This window comes from Acromyrmex echinatior, chromosome 19 (genome assembly GCF_024713525.1).
Source record: "Acromyrmex echinatior isolate Ae372 chromosome 19, ASM2471352v2, whole genome shotgun sequence".
Lineage (NCBI taxonomy): Eukaryota > Metazoa > Arthropoda > Insecta > Hymenoptera > Formicidae > Acromyrmex > Acromyrmex echinatior.
Window position 1 is genome coordinate 135,563 of NC_141870.1, and position 18,598 is coordinate 154,160.

The window sequence follows — 18,598 nt, forward strand, 5'->3', positions numbered from 1 at the left end:
ATATTGAAAATAATATGAATTTTAAAGATAATGAAAATTAATGAAAATTAATGAAGAGTGCATGTAAAATGCACAAAATACTATTTTCTAAACAATAAACTCATGAATTTATTTATTGATCTATTTATCTATTTATTTTCATGATGTTTAATAGGTGAATTAGAATCCATGATTGAAATAATAAAAATACTAAAGAAACGTTACAATCGATGTATGTACACTCGGTATTCCTTGGTTGGTCATATTGTTTCTATCTTACAAAGAGCGTTTTCTTTTCGGTTATAAATAAAATCTTGTGACGAAAATATAAACTAAATATGTACATTGTAAAGTATGAATACAGAATTATAATAAAATGAGAACTAAGGAAATTATAAACCATCCATGGTAGTTATAGAAGGCAATTATTTGCTTATGATAGACGACCACGATTTTACATTTATCTTTATTAACAATAACAGAATAAATAAACTGAGTAATAAATTGATACAAATCTCTTTTCTGAGGATTTATGCCAGCTTCTGGAGTAGGAAAACTTGAATTTATCCATCATGACATTGAAATCGATGTCATTTCTCACTGGGTAACGACGAAGCATTTTAGTGGTCATAAATTTCCAGCGCAATCACGTAACCAGACAAAACGTATGTCGCAACAAGAACCGGACGTTCGTGTAGCGAATTTAATTTTTTATTATATTCTGCGAATATCATTAATTAAACGACTGACGTCCACGCAATCATACGGAGCTCTTGCTCATTTATAAAAACATAAACTCAACGACCAGCAAAATTTATGGTCTCTTTTGATAAAAATTATTTCATAATCTTAATGGAATATATTTTGTACTAATTAATTATTGAATCAACTCATTCTTTCTAGAATCATACACGTTATGTTTTTAATACATACACGAACTACAATTGGACCTTTCATATTCAATCAAATATTTGTACACATAACTCTGAAAAAACTATATATTTCGACTAATATAAAAACTATATATCTCTACTAATTTTTTTCCAGAAAAACGTCAGACATCAAGAGATATGATTTGATAAAATCAAAATTCAAGTTTGTTGATAAATTACAAGAGGTAAAAATGTTTAAAAAAGAACTTTCAAAGGAAGTTAACGATTTGAAATTTTTACTAAATTTCATAGATTTACGTGTGTAATTCTAGGATTAAGCCATTCGAGTACTCATAAAAATACTTTTGTCGCAAAATTATTAAAAACCGTTTCTAGAAAAAAAAATGTATGAATAAAATTGACAGTTTTCTATTAATGGAAAAAAATAATTAAAATAAGTAAAAATAAAATGTATAATTGATGTAAACACGAATGTTTTCTCCTACGCTTTTAATGTATGAGAAAGGGTTAATTACGTTGACATTGCATCGTGATCTTTGCGCGAGAACGTAGTATTATGAAGCACTATTATTTATTACCGACATCATATATTAACCTTTGGCTCTTAATATAATGTGATAAAGCAATTTATACTGGCACATATGCCGATAAACACATATCGAGAATAAAAAATGTACAGAATTTAAATAACGCTCAATATTACTAAAAGTTATATTTCTATTATTTCTATTTAAAGATAGTCTAGTAGAATTTTTCTATATTTTATTAAAAAGTATATATTTTGTTTTAATAATATATAAATATATGATAATATATGATATAATTAATAATTTAGTTATCTTTATGTCAATGGCAAATTGTAACATATTAAAAATTACAATAAATTCTTTGGAAAATCAAGTAAGTGCAAAGAAATAAACGAATTTTCTCTACACCTCAATTTTAATAAAGCCAATATTGTGCCGATATATAAGGTTTCTTGAACTTGATTATAGATACGATAATCAATAACCATCATGATAACTACAGAAATCAATAATCATCTCTTGTAGTAGTTATAGAAAGTAATGACTTACGAAGTATTACATCACGGTACTGACAATAACAGAAGAAAGAAACTAAGCAATAAATTAATGTAATTGAATTCAGATGGATAGCTTGCATTATTACTTATTAATGCTATCTGTTGAATTCATCGTATAATTATCTATAAATAACGAGTAAGGTCACAGGTTTGGTTATCTCATTAAACTTACAAATAAACTATGTAGCAAGTCTTAAAAATTTTCAATTAACAATTAAGCGATTGTTGCCTCGAAATGATTCTATAGCTCCAACATAGCTTGCTTTTTCAAATCATTTAATTTCGTTCTCTACAAAAAGAAGTCCATTAAAAGCATAATATCTCACGTTGTAATTGATACCATTAGCCGAATCGTAGAAAATTCGATAGATCCGGATAGCTCAGTACAATGTACATCATCATTGTTCAATGGGTAATAGAAACTCGAGTCATTACATAAATGATCGTGTCACTCACCTTTTTTCCAGAGTAACTTTCAATGTTCCGAAATCAGAATGTTATCTGTCATGATAAATCCACCTAATGCGTAACTCCTTTCGTCATTAGGACATACGCTAAACTAAGATCACAATCCAAATACGCTCATCTTAATAAACGTCAAGAGAGAGGAAATGCAGGAAAGGAAGACGAAATCGCGCATCTTGTAAAGATGAAAATCCTTACATTCTTCTCCTTTACATTTTTTAATCCACTACTTATTTTAATATATGTAAATTACAGACAGAATCCCTACTGAAAAAGATCATGTCACACAGTTGGATGATGAAATCATGTAATTAAAACAACGTAAATTATGTAACGAATTGTTCCAAATCCGTTCCATAGTATCCGTTCATATGATGATATTTTCTTTTTTCTTCTATTTCTATCATTCAATTCTTTAAAATTTGACAACTATAAAATCACATGATGGATGAAATTAATTATTTCTAATATCATGTGATTTTTCAAATTATGTCATTTTAAAAAATCACGTACTGATTTGGAACAATCTGTTACGTGATTTACATGTTTTAATTACACGATTTCATCATGTAACATTGTGACATGATTTTTTTTTTCAGGGAACGACTTCGCTCATTCTTACTAGCATACAAAAATGAAAGCCGAAAAATTTAATAAATGGAAAATTTAACAGGAGAAAAGATAAATATAAAATTAAATATAATGCATTTAAATTTTACACATAAATTTTACACATTTTACTACAATATTTTTAATAAAAATATAATTAAACGCGTCGTCAGCATGTTGAGCTTGCGTTTACTTGTTAGTAAACCATAATTTTAGTGAAATGCTCGCGCGATCGTATCAAGGATGGAATTCAATCGTATTTTTTGGTATTAAAAATAATTCTAAAAAAATATTTTTTGTTTTCAATCGAATTCGAGTTTTCTCGTCATCTCAAAGATGAAAGAACACGCTAAAATACGCGTGATGCATTCCAAAACGGTGAAAAGCATCACAAACGTGACGAGATATCGCCGTACGAAAGCGGATACAAAAAAAAATCATCATTGACTTTTTGAGCAAAAAGCCGAAAGTGCTATTCACACAGGACTCTATTAGCGCATATAGATTTAATTAAAATGGGCATATGGTTCAGTGCGATGGTGCCTGCGCGCGCTTGACTTAATTGAAAAGCTGCGACCCGAAAAGTACTTCCAAGAGTAATAAACGAACAAGCGAGCGGAACTGGTCTTCGGTCTTTGCCTACGATATGAATACACTTATGAATAAGGAAAATGTTTCGTATATATTCGCCCATAAAACAATCTATCGTTGACGAGATTAATCCCCCCCCCCCCCTGTCAGAGTTAGCTCGTTTCAATCAAGTAATACATCTTTTTGAGCGAGCGAAGTTAGTTAGAGCGGAATATAACGGCTTGTAAAAGAAAAGTTTGGCTTAGATTCGCAAAGAAAGATCTTTTTATCTTTCTATCCTATTAGCGAAGATAATTTGTTTAATTTATTAAGTGATGCAAGAGAATAGAAGTTGAAAAGAAAAAATAAGTCGAGTGGATAAATGGTGCTTGCGTAGGGATGCTTAAGTTTATTAATTCCCATTCATTCATTTGGAATATCACAAGACACTTGATGTAATAGTCACATTAATTATACGTAGAATAATTGTTATACATTTCTATTAATAATCTCTCTCGATTTTACACGTTACATTGCGAATTGTTTTCTCTGTTGGATGATTATTGCGGTTGCCACCTTTCAATTAATGTCTCACTAAATTCCGAAGGCATATATATCGGAAATGAATAATTATTGTCGGCAACTCTCTTACCATTTCTCTAAATAAACAGAGTCACTTTTGTATTTTGTATCGGAAATTGCTATTACTCTACCGCAGATCTAGCATCAATTGTTCTTTACTTATGATGTAAGAATTTTAAATGGATTTTAAATAATAAAAAGTCATTGGATGTTTGACTCTGGAGATTTCTTTTTAGAACCGGAGGAAAAGATCGAGATTATTACCTTTATATAATATCATTTCTCGTTTCTTAAGAAAAAGATCATCAAAATTTAGGATTAGAGATTTTTCCCGCCGACAGAAAACTAACGAGATGGCAACCATGGTGATTATGTGAAAAAGTCATGAATTTTGCAAATGTATTTTGCGCACATGCCAAATGCGGCCATATTTAAACAGTTCCGCCGTGGTAACTTTAAAGTAACATATCGCAAATCGCAAAAATGAATACGTGTTAAATAAAAACGTGTAAGAATGTTTACGGAAAAGAAAAATTCAAAAATATGTAGTTTTATGGTTTCCCAAAAGAAAAGGTGGTAAAATGATAGAAGAAACTTGCCATAACATGGAATAAGCTTTGGCATAACGTCAAATTCAAATAACCGTGGCACTATGGCGACATCGATTTCGCTCTTCTGATGTTCAAAATGCACAACTGGGTTTCTTCCACCATGGTTGCTATATAGCAAATATGATCTAAAAACATCCAATACGACATACTATTAGAAAACTCTCTACAAATCAATTTCTTGCTCTATATACTTAGAATAAACTTGCAACATATCAAAAGAGTCGCATTTTATAAATAAATTATCTATCATGTCAGTATATACTTACTTTAAGCAATAAGAATTTAATGCAATAAACCCATTTTTAAAGATATTTTAATGATTATTACGAATCCGAAAATAATTAATTTAAATTTTGCTATTGTAAGGTTGTACAGTTATATGTTTAAGAATGAAGTGAATAAAAGAGTAAAGTAATACAACATGAAGTTTCGATAGAATGCAACCTTAATCCTAAACATCCCTAAACATTCAAGAGTACAATAATTAAATCAGCAATATTTTTACACATATTATTTAGCCTTAGTGTAATTCTAATCAAGTTGTATGAGAATATGCGATATGTACCGACGAATACATACATACATAGTTTACTTGGTCGAAGAGATAACGCACATATGTTTACGAGTGATCTCCACATGTGAAGAATATTTAAACCGTTTCTATTTACGGTATCGCGAGATACGGTATCGTAAGTAGAAACAGTTTAAATATTCAAAATATCCATAAAATTATACAATACATACTATTCTGAAATTTGTTCCTTTATAAAATATAATACTCATTATATATGTATACTATGTAGTTTCGTTGCTAGATATTCTTAGAAGATTCGAATGTCTTACGTACAGATGGAACGTACGGATGGACTACCAATAGTCAGATATATTAACAATCAGGATCATCACTCCGTGATATTCTTAGTCCCGATCGTTAGTATCATCGTTACTTTGATTTTAAGCGAAGCTTAAACTCTCTCTTTCTCTTTAAAGCTGATAGACAGACAGAAAGGGAGAGTTTAAGTCTTGCTTAAAGTTAAACGTTGATGTAATCAGGCCTGCTTAATCACTTACGATCAGTCAGAACGGATGCTTGTTACGAATGTCATTGTTAAGACACAGAAGTTTGAGCACAATCATGGAGCCCGCGCGGTGGACCGCTGCGCGCGTGAATTGGGTTGCTTGCTGAAGTGAGATCGCAACATTTCGCCCAGACGCATGAACTATTCAATATAAACAAAACGCACAGCGATTTTCCGCGTGCGTCCCACGATCATGCTCGAACTTCCGCGTCCTATTCGCATAGATAATGTTAAGATGATGGAAATTAGTTATATAAATAATCTATCTATAAAATAAAACAACATGTACAGATTTCTTGAGTATAAATGCTACTTTATCACGTATTAATGAAAATAAATTATACTTAATACATTGAATAATAATTATAAATTAAAACGATTAATACAAGAATATCAAGATTATTATCATTTTTTGGGTACGAGCCGCGTTTAGGAAAGGTATATAAACCCGAATCCTCATGCAGATGATATCTGCGCTTTCACACCGAGCGCCGATTGATGAAAAAGGGATTACACGTAGGAATAAAATTTACTTCCACTTTACTCTTTTTTTTTTTATCAATCACGCTCGGTATTAAGTGCCAACATCTGAGGAATTGAGCTAAAGAAAGCTTTTGTGACTTGCAAACGTCACTCGTTTTCTTTTACACGCGCGAAATTCGAATATTATGCAATAGTAGAATTTTTATCATTCGAGTGGATAATTCGCGGTATAAAAGGTATTAAATTTGGCAGCTTCAGTCTGAATAATATAAAAGCCTCCATGAGTATCTCTTAAATGAATAGATAAATACTAATCATGTATAATATTCGTTCAGTCTGCGGTTCTCTCGCCGAGAACAAGAGAATATTGCTTCCTCTAACAATAAGTTATAAATATGTAAAAAAAATATCAATAATAAAATGTATTTTCGTATAAAAGAAACTATTGATGAGCAATTCCGTCCGATAGGATATTGCTTCCACAAATGTGATGCAATGGACATGTTCCACTATGTGTTCTCTTAAACCTTTCTGATCTAAGAATATTTTTCGTACCAGAAGAGCATGGTCCGTTGTGTGCAGGGATACGAATTCGTTCTCGTCAAAGTGCACCGATAATCCATCAATAGTTTATAATCTGAGACGTTTTTTATGCCATTACGTCTATAACATGAGGTGAATACGATTAAGCATATGAAGAATAAGATATCTGTATGATTACACATAACGAGCCAAAAATTTCAATTATATCCTATTCCCGAATTTGAGAATTTTCATTCAAAACGACTGACTTGTAGCCAAATCGGTTGAACGCACTAGTGCTTACTAGTAAATAATAAAGTCGTTCTACATTGATTTAATCTGTGTAAAAGTAAAATGCAAATATTTCGAATTATAAAATATAGATTTTATTTAATAGCATAAAATATAAAATGTATTGAAAATTTTATCCGTTTAATCCGTTTTTATATTTATATTAAATATGTATTTTTATGTCAATTTATGTATAATGACTTTAATATGCATCAATAAGTATATTAAGTGCATTCAATCGAATTTGCTATCGTTCGCTATTAAAAAGTTGTTAAAGATCGTTACTCCTTTTATCTTTTTCGCACTTACATTTTATAAGAATATACAATCGTATAATTTATGACGTTAATTCGATCCTTTTCTCTCTTATACTTGTGCCCCCCTACATATTTTCTTTTCGGTAAGTTTTGCTGCCCTATAAATATATTACAATTTGATTTACATTTATACACATACAGATAAGTCCACGTATCTTATAGCCAGACGTACGTTTGTCTCAGATATAAAGAATAACATACGTTTCTCGTTGCAAAATATCGTGATATTTTAGCATTGAGAACGAATTCACGTCGGCATACACGGATATCTACTAAATTTCTTCGCCTCTTTCTTTGAAAAAAATCACTATTTTATATTTTGGCTTTACATTAATTAATTGTCAAGATTAAACAGGTACTATTATATGTCCACAAAGGCATGATCTTTGTTCTTCGTCTTGTATAATCTCAATGAATGTTTATCGCATCGATCTACTAAATAGTCAAAGTATATACTTGTGTTGTGAAAATTAGCGTCCGCGGAAATTCAATGGACAATACGCGCCACTCGCAAGTGCAAATTTACCGATGCTACATAAACTTGCACGATAATAAAAGCCTTTTAATCGACCCGCCCACACTTAGGTACGATGTTTTTGTTTATCCAGAAATCGCAACTCGAATAACTTTGCGCGAGCAGAGCGTCTTGACCAACAATCAAGACTCTCTTCGCGCCTGACCGATCAGCCTGCACGACTTCATTATGCCACACATAATGGTTAAATAACTGTTGCATAGCTGACACGTGTCTCTTCTCCTCGGGCGTAACAGCACCATAGGTTCCTAGAATGGCCGCGGCGTCACTGTCAGGATCGGCCAAATGCTGTCGGCGTGGTTGAGTGGCTACGTAAAATGGTATATTGGTGTTCATTCTGGCGAGCGTCAGTAACGGGCATACTACACGAATATCGGAAATCATTGTGATCAATCCCTTCAACGTAGCATTGTAGTGCCTGGAAAACAGGGGAATGATTCACTCACATACTGTAGCAATTGCCACTGCCAATCACAGCGACTTCTGCGTAAGGAGTTTTTTCCATTTCTTTTTTTTTCTAGCGCTGTGACTTGTGCACAAGTGGCTTGTGTACAATTGATATACACCCGGAAAATACACACAATACGCGATGTTTACTATTACTTTTGAGAAAAAGATTAAAAATTAATCTAAATACATCACATCGATCATTAATCATAACTAAATCGCTCACCTCAGAGCTTCATGTGTATAGCCTCTAATTCCGAGCAAGGATTCTCGTACGAGATTTTCGACCTGTGTCGCATTAAGAGTGACATTTGATGACAGGTATTGCAGCGGGGTACCGGCATGCGCGGTGGTACCCATCACTACCTTTATCATAAGATTATCTTGCGACAAGATTTCACCGACGTGTTCCTGAAGAATCGTTCCGTCCAAAACGAGCCACTCATGCCTCCTTTCCATATAGATGCTCGAATCTTCTTTCATTTCTGGCAGACCAACGGTACCTACGTACCACGACTCTGGCACAGCATCCATCAAATCTTCGGCGCTCTTGCTTTTGAGACAGGCAGCGTCGCTGCAACGAATTGAATCAAGGAATGGTCGGTTTATGTCTTCAGACAAACTCAATTCCCTGCCTGGAAAGATTGCGCTACCGCTGGATATCCACACTTTCGAGAAAAGGCTCTTAGCTCGACGATAACCGATCAATGTCGTTGCAAGAGTGCCGCCTGCTCGATGTCCCCACAGAGTAACGGAGGATTTGTTACCACCAAAGTTTTCAATATTTAACTGTATCCATTGAAGGGCTGTTATGATGTCTGACAATCCATAGTTGCCCGATGTTGGAGGATGGGTCGCTCTAGTAAGAGGTTCAACCGCCAAAAATCCGAAAATTCCCATTCTGAAGAATGTAATAAATATTTTTATTATAAAATATTTTTAATTATAACAGGATTGTCAGCGAAAAAGAAAAAAAAATTTTCTGACTTTTCCCAGTTTTCTCTGTCACTTTTTGAAAAAATTCCCCAACTAAAACCTTAAAGATTCTTTGAATAAAAACAAAGAAAAATATTAAAATATTTTATTTTATAAACAGAACAATAAAAAATATTTATATTCAATGAATTATTTACCTTAAAGAACAAGTTACAAATATAAATAATAATGTGACTTGCAGTGAGCGTGTTGCAAATGTTAAGAACATACTACTGATACATTACGAGTTAAACAAAAAAAAAAACAATTTTTTTTTAATTATGAGAAACGGCGGATATACACGTATCTTTGTTTTACACATTGCTTATTGAGATTTTTGTCCGTATTTGTAATCAGATCTTATATTTAAGGCTTCCTCAAATTAAATTATATTCTTTAGATGCTCAGTAGCCAATAAAATAATTCGTAGCATCTAAAAACAAATTTAAGGAAGCCTTAAATATCTGACTAATACGGGCATTAACTATTTCATTAAAACACTATATTCTAATTATCATTTTAATTAATTTTAATTAGAAATAATTTACGAAATGTTCATCATTAATACATATATATTTTGACTTTTGCAAAGTTAAGTTCTTTTCTTTTTGACAATGTCTGTTAATAGGTTTTCTGCAAATTGTTTATTGCAAAATTAAAAATAAAAACAAATATTTGCATTGCTTTTTTAAAAAATTTATTTAAAAAATTCTATTTCATAATTTTTAAAGAAATTTAAACTTAGAATTTTATAATAATTTAATTTTGTCTTCAGATTAATAAATTTTTTGATAATAATTTCCCATTTTTTAATTTCACTGACTTTTTCCTGATTTCCTTGATTGCTAACAATCCTGTGTAAGCTATATTCTTAATTATAAGTATTTATTAACCCCATATTATCTTTGGGTATGAAAAATTTGAACAAAAAGATCATTCAGGTAACAATAGTTTCTTTGCATCATAGAATTAAAACAAACGACTAGGAGAGTTCCTCTCTTAAGGGAATTCCAAAATCGTCTGTTTTATTGACTAAGCGCGCGCTCGCGCGCGCGTGTGTGCGTGTATATACGTTTAAGAATGAAGAAAAAATTTTGATTGAAAAAGGCAGGAATATATAATAAGTTCAATGTATACCGGAAGTTTGGCCGTACGAATACGATGTCACGAACGTGTGACAGCTTGGCGGAAGGTTGCATTACTCCGGGCGAACCGCCACTCAGAGTTTCGGCGCCGATCATTACGACCACGGGTAACGGAAAATCGTATCCAACTATTGGTGTAAATACATCAAGATAGAGGCAATCCTCGTCGCCGTCGATGAGATTGTGCATATCACGCTGCCAACAGTTCTTAGAGGAGTTGTGCGCCAAGTAAGTGCCGTTCCAGCAATGTTCGATGCGACTCAAAGATTCAGCTGGTTGCCAGCGACGATTGCCCACCGGTGGCATTGCGTACGGAATGCCACGGAACGCGTAAGCACCATCCTCCAAGATACCCTGCACCAATCCACACGACGTCACTGCTTCGATGTACTTGTTGTTCTTTAAAGGTTTGGTAGAAATTCTCCTAGGTCCGACGCAGACGATACATATAATAACGATGATGCCGATCAGCATCAGCAGAGTCGCCACTATATAAATCGATTTAAATATATCAATTTTACATATAATAATTAATACGAATAAATATAAATTAAATACTGCGAGATAAATTCTGTATCTTCATACCTGAGACGGACACATGTGTCCTGTATGTAGATAGATAGATCACCAGGGGATGCTTTGGTCGCTTAATGCTGTCAAGTTCATCTTCTTCATCAAGTCGCACGGTTTCCATGCCATCCTCATCGACGATAGGCCTCTTCTCAGAAACGCCGTCGTCGAGTGTTTCGATACTCGCTAATCCAGCAGTACCGGTTGGTCCTAATTCGGTATCGACTTCCTAAAAAGGAAATATTATGGCAATTTATTCTCTAAATTCTTTGGACTGGAATTTTACTCTAAAGAAAAAAGAAGGAATGAAAATTGAAACAGTTTTGAAAAAGGCGGACTCAATTTTCAATTTAAGTAAGAGTGAGATTTCATTCTTCAGAGTGACAATTTACTCTAAAAATTTTAGAGAAAAAAAATAGATTAATTTTTTATAATATCAATATTATATTTTCTATCTGTTTGTCTAATTTAAACATACAGGTTGTTCTGTCATGAAATCGACAAGCTTTGCCAGCGTGTGCGGATAGTCTAACAAGTAAAACAGTTTATATACAGGGTGTCTCTGCATACAATGTCAAAACTGCTTTAACATATGAAAACAAGTTACGAGATATTAAAGTAAGAAAATATAAATCGTAGTAAATGTTTAATGTTCGTTTTTATGTTGTTCTAAATCTTGAATTTTTTTCTGATAGATCTTTCATTCTCCCCAAAATGTACATAAATACACATTTTTCCATGATCACTATCTTCATTGAATTGAAAGAGACCAGGACGTTCCTAGTAAATGGCCAGCGAGAAGTCCTGATCTCATGTTCATCCATTTATCTGCTTCTCACTCTACGCGTCTTTCTACGTCCCCCACCACTCAGCAATCCATTTTAATCGATAGGCTATGAATGTAGTATCATAGGTAATGTGTATTCATAGAATCTAATATTCCTTATTCTGAACAAATAAGGGTGATATAAGCGATATAACGTGGCCGTTCGAATTGTGGAGGCCATTGAACTCTGTCTGTAAGAGTAGACAGTGCAACGGGTTGTTCTATCGCCTGACATAGGTGCTCACTGGACATGGCTGGTATATTGCTTGTACCAGAATAGAAAAGGAGTGTCGTTGGACACACAGGAAAGCGCAGTGTCATTGTGCGTCTCGGACTTCGCGCAGTATATTTTAGAGATATGCTAAGCATATAACAGATTATAAAGTCTTGGTCGTAGTGGTAAAGGAGGACCTTTCGACAATATGTATACCGGTGGGAGAGCACATATTAATTGGGGTTACAACAATTTAAAGGGTTGTTGAAGTGACAGTCGAATTTGATCGATGTCGATAGTACAGATTTTTCTAATTCCAAATTTAAAAAGTCGATAATAGTGACATGTGTTTAATTCATTTCTTACATTATCGTTCTCTCTCTCAAACGCATACATCTGTCCTTATCTAACATATTGCAACGCCATCTCTTGCAAGACCGAACATCTAGACACAATGATTGTTATAGACACAATGTACAAGAAAAACGCATACAATCGCTTTTTTAGCTTTTTGCAAACGCTGCCATACTACTTGGGATTTTTCATTGGAAAATTTTAGAAAATATCTCTAGGCATAAAAGACACTTACTTTTTTTCTTCTGGAGAAAACGGACGACATCAAAGGTATCCGAATGGAATTTAAAATTCCCCTTCGTCCTTCCTTTTCCTTAGAATCCTTAACAGGTATAATAGGCTTTTCCGTGGACAAAGCGTTCTGCTCGTTTTCCTTTATTACCACGGAAGCTGATTCTACATCCGTAGACTCCGTTGGTTGAGCCACATCATTCTAAAATCAATCAAACATACTGAAGTAATTAATACACGCCAATAAATAGGAGAAATTAATTTTTGTCCGCTTCTTTATACGATGACATTAGACTCCTTTCTTCGAACCTTAATTTCTTCTTTAAACAAAGTATTGTATTTAAAGAAAAAGAGCAGTGTGGAAGGTATAATTAGAAGAAACAAATCATTGCTTCGAAAATAATTTTATTCTGAAGAATAGTGAGATAAACTCTCTTTCTCTCTACACCTTGCATTTAAAAATAAAGTGGAATAAATTTTTAAAAGAATAAAAACTCAAGTGGTACTATTTTTAGTGTACATACATATCAATTTATTGCTAAGAGATACGAAACGCAGCATTAGTAATTTTCAATGGTGTCAACTTTACTTCCTTTACTGGCCGTAACCTTATTTAATCTTTTGCAAATTCCATATTTATTTATTTGGCTAATCCATCGAGTTAAGGATCTTCGCCTTGGTCTACGTCTTCCTTCTACTTTTCCCTAAATAATAAGTTTCTCCATATCCGGTTCTCTTCTCGTAATATGTCCAAAGTATCAACTGCTGTAGTTGTATTTTGCTGGAGATCCTTCTTTCGATTTTGAGTTCTTTTAATATGGAGTTGTTTGTACGATAGGCAGTCCATGAGATTCGTAGCATTCTTCGCCAGCAAAACATCTCAGTGGCTTCTATCTTTCTTCTCTCTGTCTGCTTTATCGTCCAAGACTCACTTCATATGTCAGTATCGGGAATACCAGACAATTAACCAGTTCTGTTTTCAACTTTTTTGAGATTTGGTGATCCTTCCAAATCTTTGTTAGTTTTCCCATTATTATCTTGGTCAGATCGCATCTGCGTTTTATTTCTTCTTCTGTTGAGCCAGCGTTCGATATTATTGATCTCAGATACATATAGTTTTTAATCACTTCGAATCTGTCAACCTGTGTTATTTCAGGGTGGTTTTGGCGTCATCTATTCATTATCATAACCTTTGTTTTAGATGTGTTGAATTCTAGCCCGAGTGTTGATTTTCGTTTTCCACTCTATGGATGAGTTCGACGAGTTCCTCTTTGCTGTTCTCGAGTAATGTTGTATCGCCTGCAAATCATAAGTTATTTATTTTTTACCCACCCTTCCATCCATCAAGCACTCTTCTCATAATATACTCTCTGTAAATGTTAAATAATTGTAGAGATAATATGCATCCCTGTCTTACATCTTGTTCTGGATGGAATTCTCTTGATATAGTATCAAGTACTCTTACTGATCCTGTTGTATGATGATACAGCTCCATTATAAGATTTGTAATTTATCCTGGTACTCCCATTTCTTCCAACACTGGTCATCAGAGACAGTATCATCTTACTCTGTCAAAGACTTTTCGGTAGTTTATGAAACATATGTATAGTGAGATGTATTCTCTTGCCTTTTCGATGAGCTGCCTCATCGAAGCTGTTTAAGATGTGTTCCTCTGCCTTTGACAAATCCCGCTTATTCTGCCGATATTTCTTTTTGGATGTAGTTTGCTTTTAGTCTTTGTTGATAATGTGTAGCATTACTTTACTGGCATACGAGATGAGGGAGATAGTCATGTAATTGTCACATTTATTAGTTGGCTTCCCTTCTTGTGAATGGCGATAATGGTAGATTGCGTCTAGTCTTTAGGCCATTGTCAGGTGCCATATTCTATTGCAGAGAATGTATAGAAGGTTCACTCCAATTTCTTTCGTAACTTTAAGTAATTCCGCCGTCCCCTGGTGCTTTGTTGAGTTTAAGTTTCCTAATCGCCGATTCTACTTCACATTTCAAAATTTCGGGTTCCTCTGCCTCCTCATTGTTACGAGCTCTGTTGTGATTTTCGTCTTTGTACAGATCTTGGCAATATTCTCTCCACGTTTCCGCGATTTCTTCTTTGTTTGTTCTTGGCTTTCCCGATCGATCTTCCACCCTTACATATCCCTTGGCTATTTATTTTGATCGTGGATCTTTACCTCTTCACATATCTGTGTGTAATATCGTTGTTTATCTGCTTAGCATCTACTTCTTATTTCCTTGTTTTACATGCACAATCTCTTTTTCCTCTACCGTCTTTCGGCAAAGGGGAGTTACATTTCTTTATTACATCATTAGATTTACATTCAATATAATTTTCACAAATTTGGACAGATTGAATGATACTGTGATTAGTACATAGATAAAGAATATTAAATAATTGCATTTATTAAATGAAATATCTTCACATGTACGTTTTTCAAAATTTAAACAAAATCATGAAAATGTTTAAATATGAAAAATGTGAAATATATTTGTCGAAAGATACCAGAAGTTTACGAGTTATCGTATTTTCATCTATTGTTAATGCCCATGGAATTCTCTGATATCTTTGAAGATAATACCCATGAAAGCCTAAAAAGCGTTATGTTTGTGGAAAATGTAGCTGATTTTTTTTTATATAACCTGCTTTATACCATGCGTAAAACAATTGTTCAACAATATGTTTATTTGGCATAAAACTGTTTACAAATGCAAAATTAATTAATTTTTTTAAATATTGATACATTCATAAGAGAAAAAATGCCCAAAAAATATTTTTAAAAAATATAAGAAATGTGTACAAATATGTATTTAAAAGAAAATAAAAAAAGATTCACAAAATATTAAAGAAATAAAAAATATTTAAAGTATAAAAAATGAAAAAAAGAGAGAAGTTAGATTTAGTTTTTCTATTGCGTAATAGCGATTTTTGTAGTTAGTGATTCTTTAATTTTTTAAGAATAACATGACGTTAATCTTCCAATTGTATTTCTGTAAAAGTTTTTTTTTAAGAAAAAAAAACATTTCTTAGTAATTATTATCTGTTATTTTGATTCCGTACATATATCGAGCTTCAAAAAATCGGATGTAGATTCATTTGTGTGTGTAAGAAATACTGTTTTAAACATGTGTAAAATTGATTGATTATTTTATTTGTAAAAAATAAAATCTTTTTTTAATAGACAGATTCAGTTTGAGCTAAAATTAATGGCAAATTTCTTTATATTTTTTTTGTCGTAAGAAATAATTGTAAAAATTTTGAAAAAAATCGGCGTCTGAATTTCTGTAAAGTTTACTCGTCAGGCAAAAGAGTCAACAATCTCTGGAATATTGTTTAAAGGTGACAATCATGAGAATAATGTACCTTGCATGATTCCTTGCTCTTTGTACGGCAAAATCCGGGCATCTTAATGCCACCGATCGGTATCTTCTTCGGTTTCTGCTCCTCGGATTCGACATCGGGCGCAGGTGCGATGCTGGCATGCTTAGTGTTTTCGGCGTTCAGCATCTTCTCTCTCTCTTCCTCGGCAATTTCTTTCTTGTCCATGCTTTCTTCCTGATATGTCTGGCTCATTCTCTATTTCTGAAATCGAATGAAGAACGCCTGTATTTAATTAAGTGTCGGGCGTAAATCTTATCGCAGTTCATCGATATCTCGAAAGAATATTTTAAATGTAACAAATGTTGCTAACGTAGAAAATTGTTTTTACACCGCAACAATTTTCCTGAAAACATTTTTTATATTTGATGCGTGGCAATAAAGTGTGTTCGAGAGATACTCCAGTCTCTATGATGCGATAAAAAATATTACGACTTGCGTGGTTCGTTTTTTGCACCCTACAATACTGCTACAGAAGCAGTAGAACTGCAGATTATTGTTTATTTTAAGTTGGTCGATCTTCATACTATGGCCGGTGTTCATAGTCGATTCTATGTCTAAGACTGTCTTAAGTACAGTCTTAAGATATCATGAATCAATCAGAGAAGTATAGCACAAGATATTATTTAAGATGGTCTTCAAATAAGAATGGATTATAAATACCGACTTACGATCACACTATAAAAAAAAATCAAATAATCAATTTTATAAAAAAAAACCCTCCTAATAAAACCCAATAAAACCCCCAAAATACCCAATGGGTTGAGCTTTTTTCCAACTCTGATTTTCCACTTGTTTCGGAATGTGCGAACGAAAATCTATCGAATAGTGTTATTTGAATTTTGTTTCTTTAAAATTCAAGCCGAAAACATATTTTTTGCGTTGTAAAGATAAACCTTCAACATTTATTTGTCGATAAAAATCGATTTATTTTGGAATGTGTAAACAAACCTATCGATTCATGCCATTTTGAGCATAGTAATTACACTAATTACGATTTGAATCGACTGACTTCGAAATAATTTAATTGTTAATAATTTTTTAACTAAAAGTATGCAAACGAAAATTTATCGATTGAGATTAGATAAATTTAATTTGCTCGTGCGCAATTAAGCATTTTATTCCGTAATTAAAGAAACAGTATTAACGTCTTAATGTTCGTTTAAGAATGGTATTAGACTAAAAAATAAAAATAGAGTAATGTAATTTTATCTTTCAAATTAATAAATAAATGCGATATTTCGTGCTGATTTGATGTACGCGAAAACAATGGCATCATATGAATTCGATATCTAATAAAATATACTCCAAAAGTATCGCCTGGCGAACGCATTACGCGAAAGAGGACGTTGAGAATCATAGTCGATCATAGTCCGCAGTTTCATACAATGGCATCGTATGAGTTTTCGACGAATTGCCGGCGCGGCGTAGAAAGAAAAAAATGCCGGCGATATACAATACAAGATGTATGCTGCGAGAAAATACGCGCGAACTGAAGTGAACCATATATATATATATATATAATATATAGAGTAACTTGCCGCGAGATCAGATCAGTCTTTTTGTTTCATAGGGAATAACGCTCGCGGAAACGCGTGGAAATGCGAGCCATCAGCTCGTGAAAATCGATTCGTAAAATTAAACAAAAAAATTATACACGATTAGTCAGATCGCGATCAGTGAATTACCCAAGTATTTTTTTCAATTTCATAGATCTCGAACTTCTCTCGCTGTACTAATAATAATAGTAATAGCCTACCTATAACGCGAACTTATTGATGAATCGCATTCACAAGTACGTGCGGAAATAAATATGCAAGAACTCACCCCTTCGGAGACGCGCTGATGGACGCCGTGTCGTTTTCCCTTGCTCACGTTCGCGCGTACACACACGCACACACACACATACAAACACACACACAGATACAGCTATAGCCGGTTACAAGGGCCACATAAAAGACAACAGAATTCCTTAATAACGTTGAGCTTGCTGTTTTCAGCTGTATTGCGGAAATAACGAGATGTCTGACAATATTGCGTATATGCGTGCGTCTTGTCTCGAATTTCCGTCGTAACCAACGCCGACGCCGACGCCGCGAAACTCGCCAAGGTGGAGGATGATAGAAACTACGAATGCGAAACACGAGAACGCCAAGCGCGCAACTAACGCAGCTAACGCAGACTAACGCAGACTAACACATCGGCTTAATCGACTATCCAACGCTACCGTCTGGCGTCAGGCTGTCAAGCGTGAGACGTGAGGCGTCTACCCAGTCTACTGTTGTTGAGTTGGGACTTGGTGGGGTGGCAATACAAAAATATTACATGGGTTGCGTTCGATTCGAAAATATACATCAGTGTATGTGCATACATACGCACCGATGCAAACCAATCATTCGGAAATACTCGTGCGTATTCGGGA

At 33.5% G+C, this 18,598-nt stretch overlaps 2 protein-coding genes across 2 annotated transcripts in view; one reads left to right on the top strand and one right to left on the bottom strand.

Annotated features, from left to right (window-relative positions):
* LOC105147258 (phospholipase DDHD1) overlaps positions 1-5,213 on the top strand; it is a 23,484-nt gene extending 18,271 nt beyond the window's left edge. The window contains exon 10 of the mRNA XM_087416212.1: positions 1,027-5,213. Coding sequence (XP_087272338.1) covers positions 1,027-1,058 — 32 coding nt within the window. The 3' untranslated portion in view covers positions 1,059-5,213. The remainder of the gene's footprint in view (positions 1-1,026) is intronic.
* Nrt (Neurotactin) lies at positions 3,980-18,457 on the bottom strand. Its single transcript, XM_011058150.2, has 7 exons — positions 18,004-18,457; positions 16,162-16,380; positions 12,787-12,984; positions 11,173-11,386; positions 10,580-11,075; positions 8,694-9,368; positions 3,980-8,438 (listed from the first exon to the last, which is right to left on the bottom strand). The coding sequence occupies exons 2-7, from the start codon at positions 16,369-16,371 to the stop codon at positions 8,048-8,050; spliced, it is 2,184 nt and encodes a 727-aa protein (XP_011056452.1). The 5' UTR covers positions 16,372-16,380; positions 18,004-18,457; the 3' UTR covers positions 3,980-8,047.
* Positions 18,458-18,598: the final 141 nt, after the last annotated feature.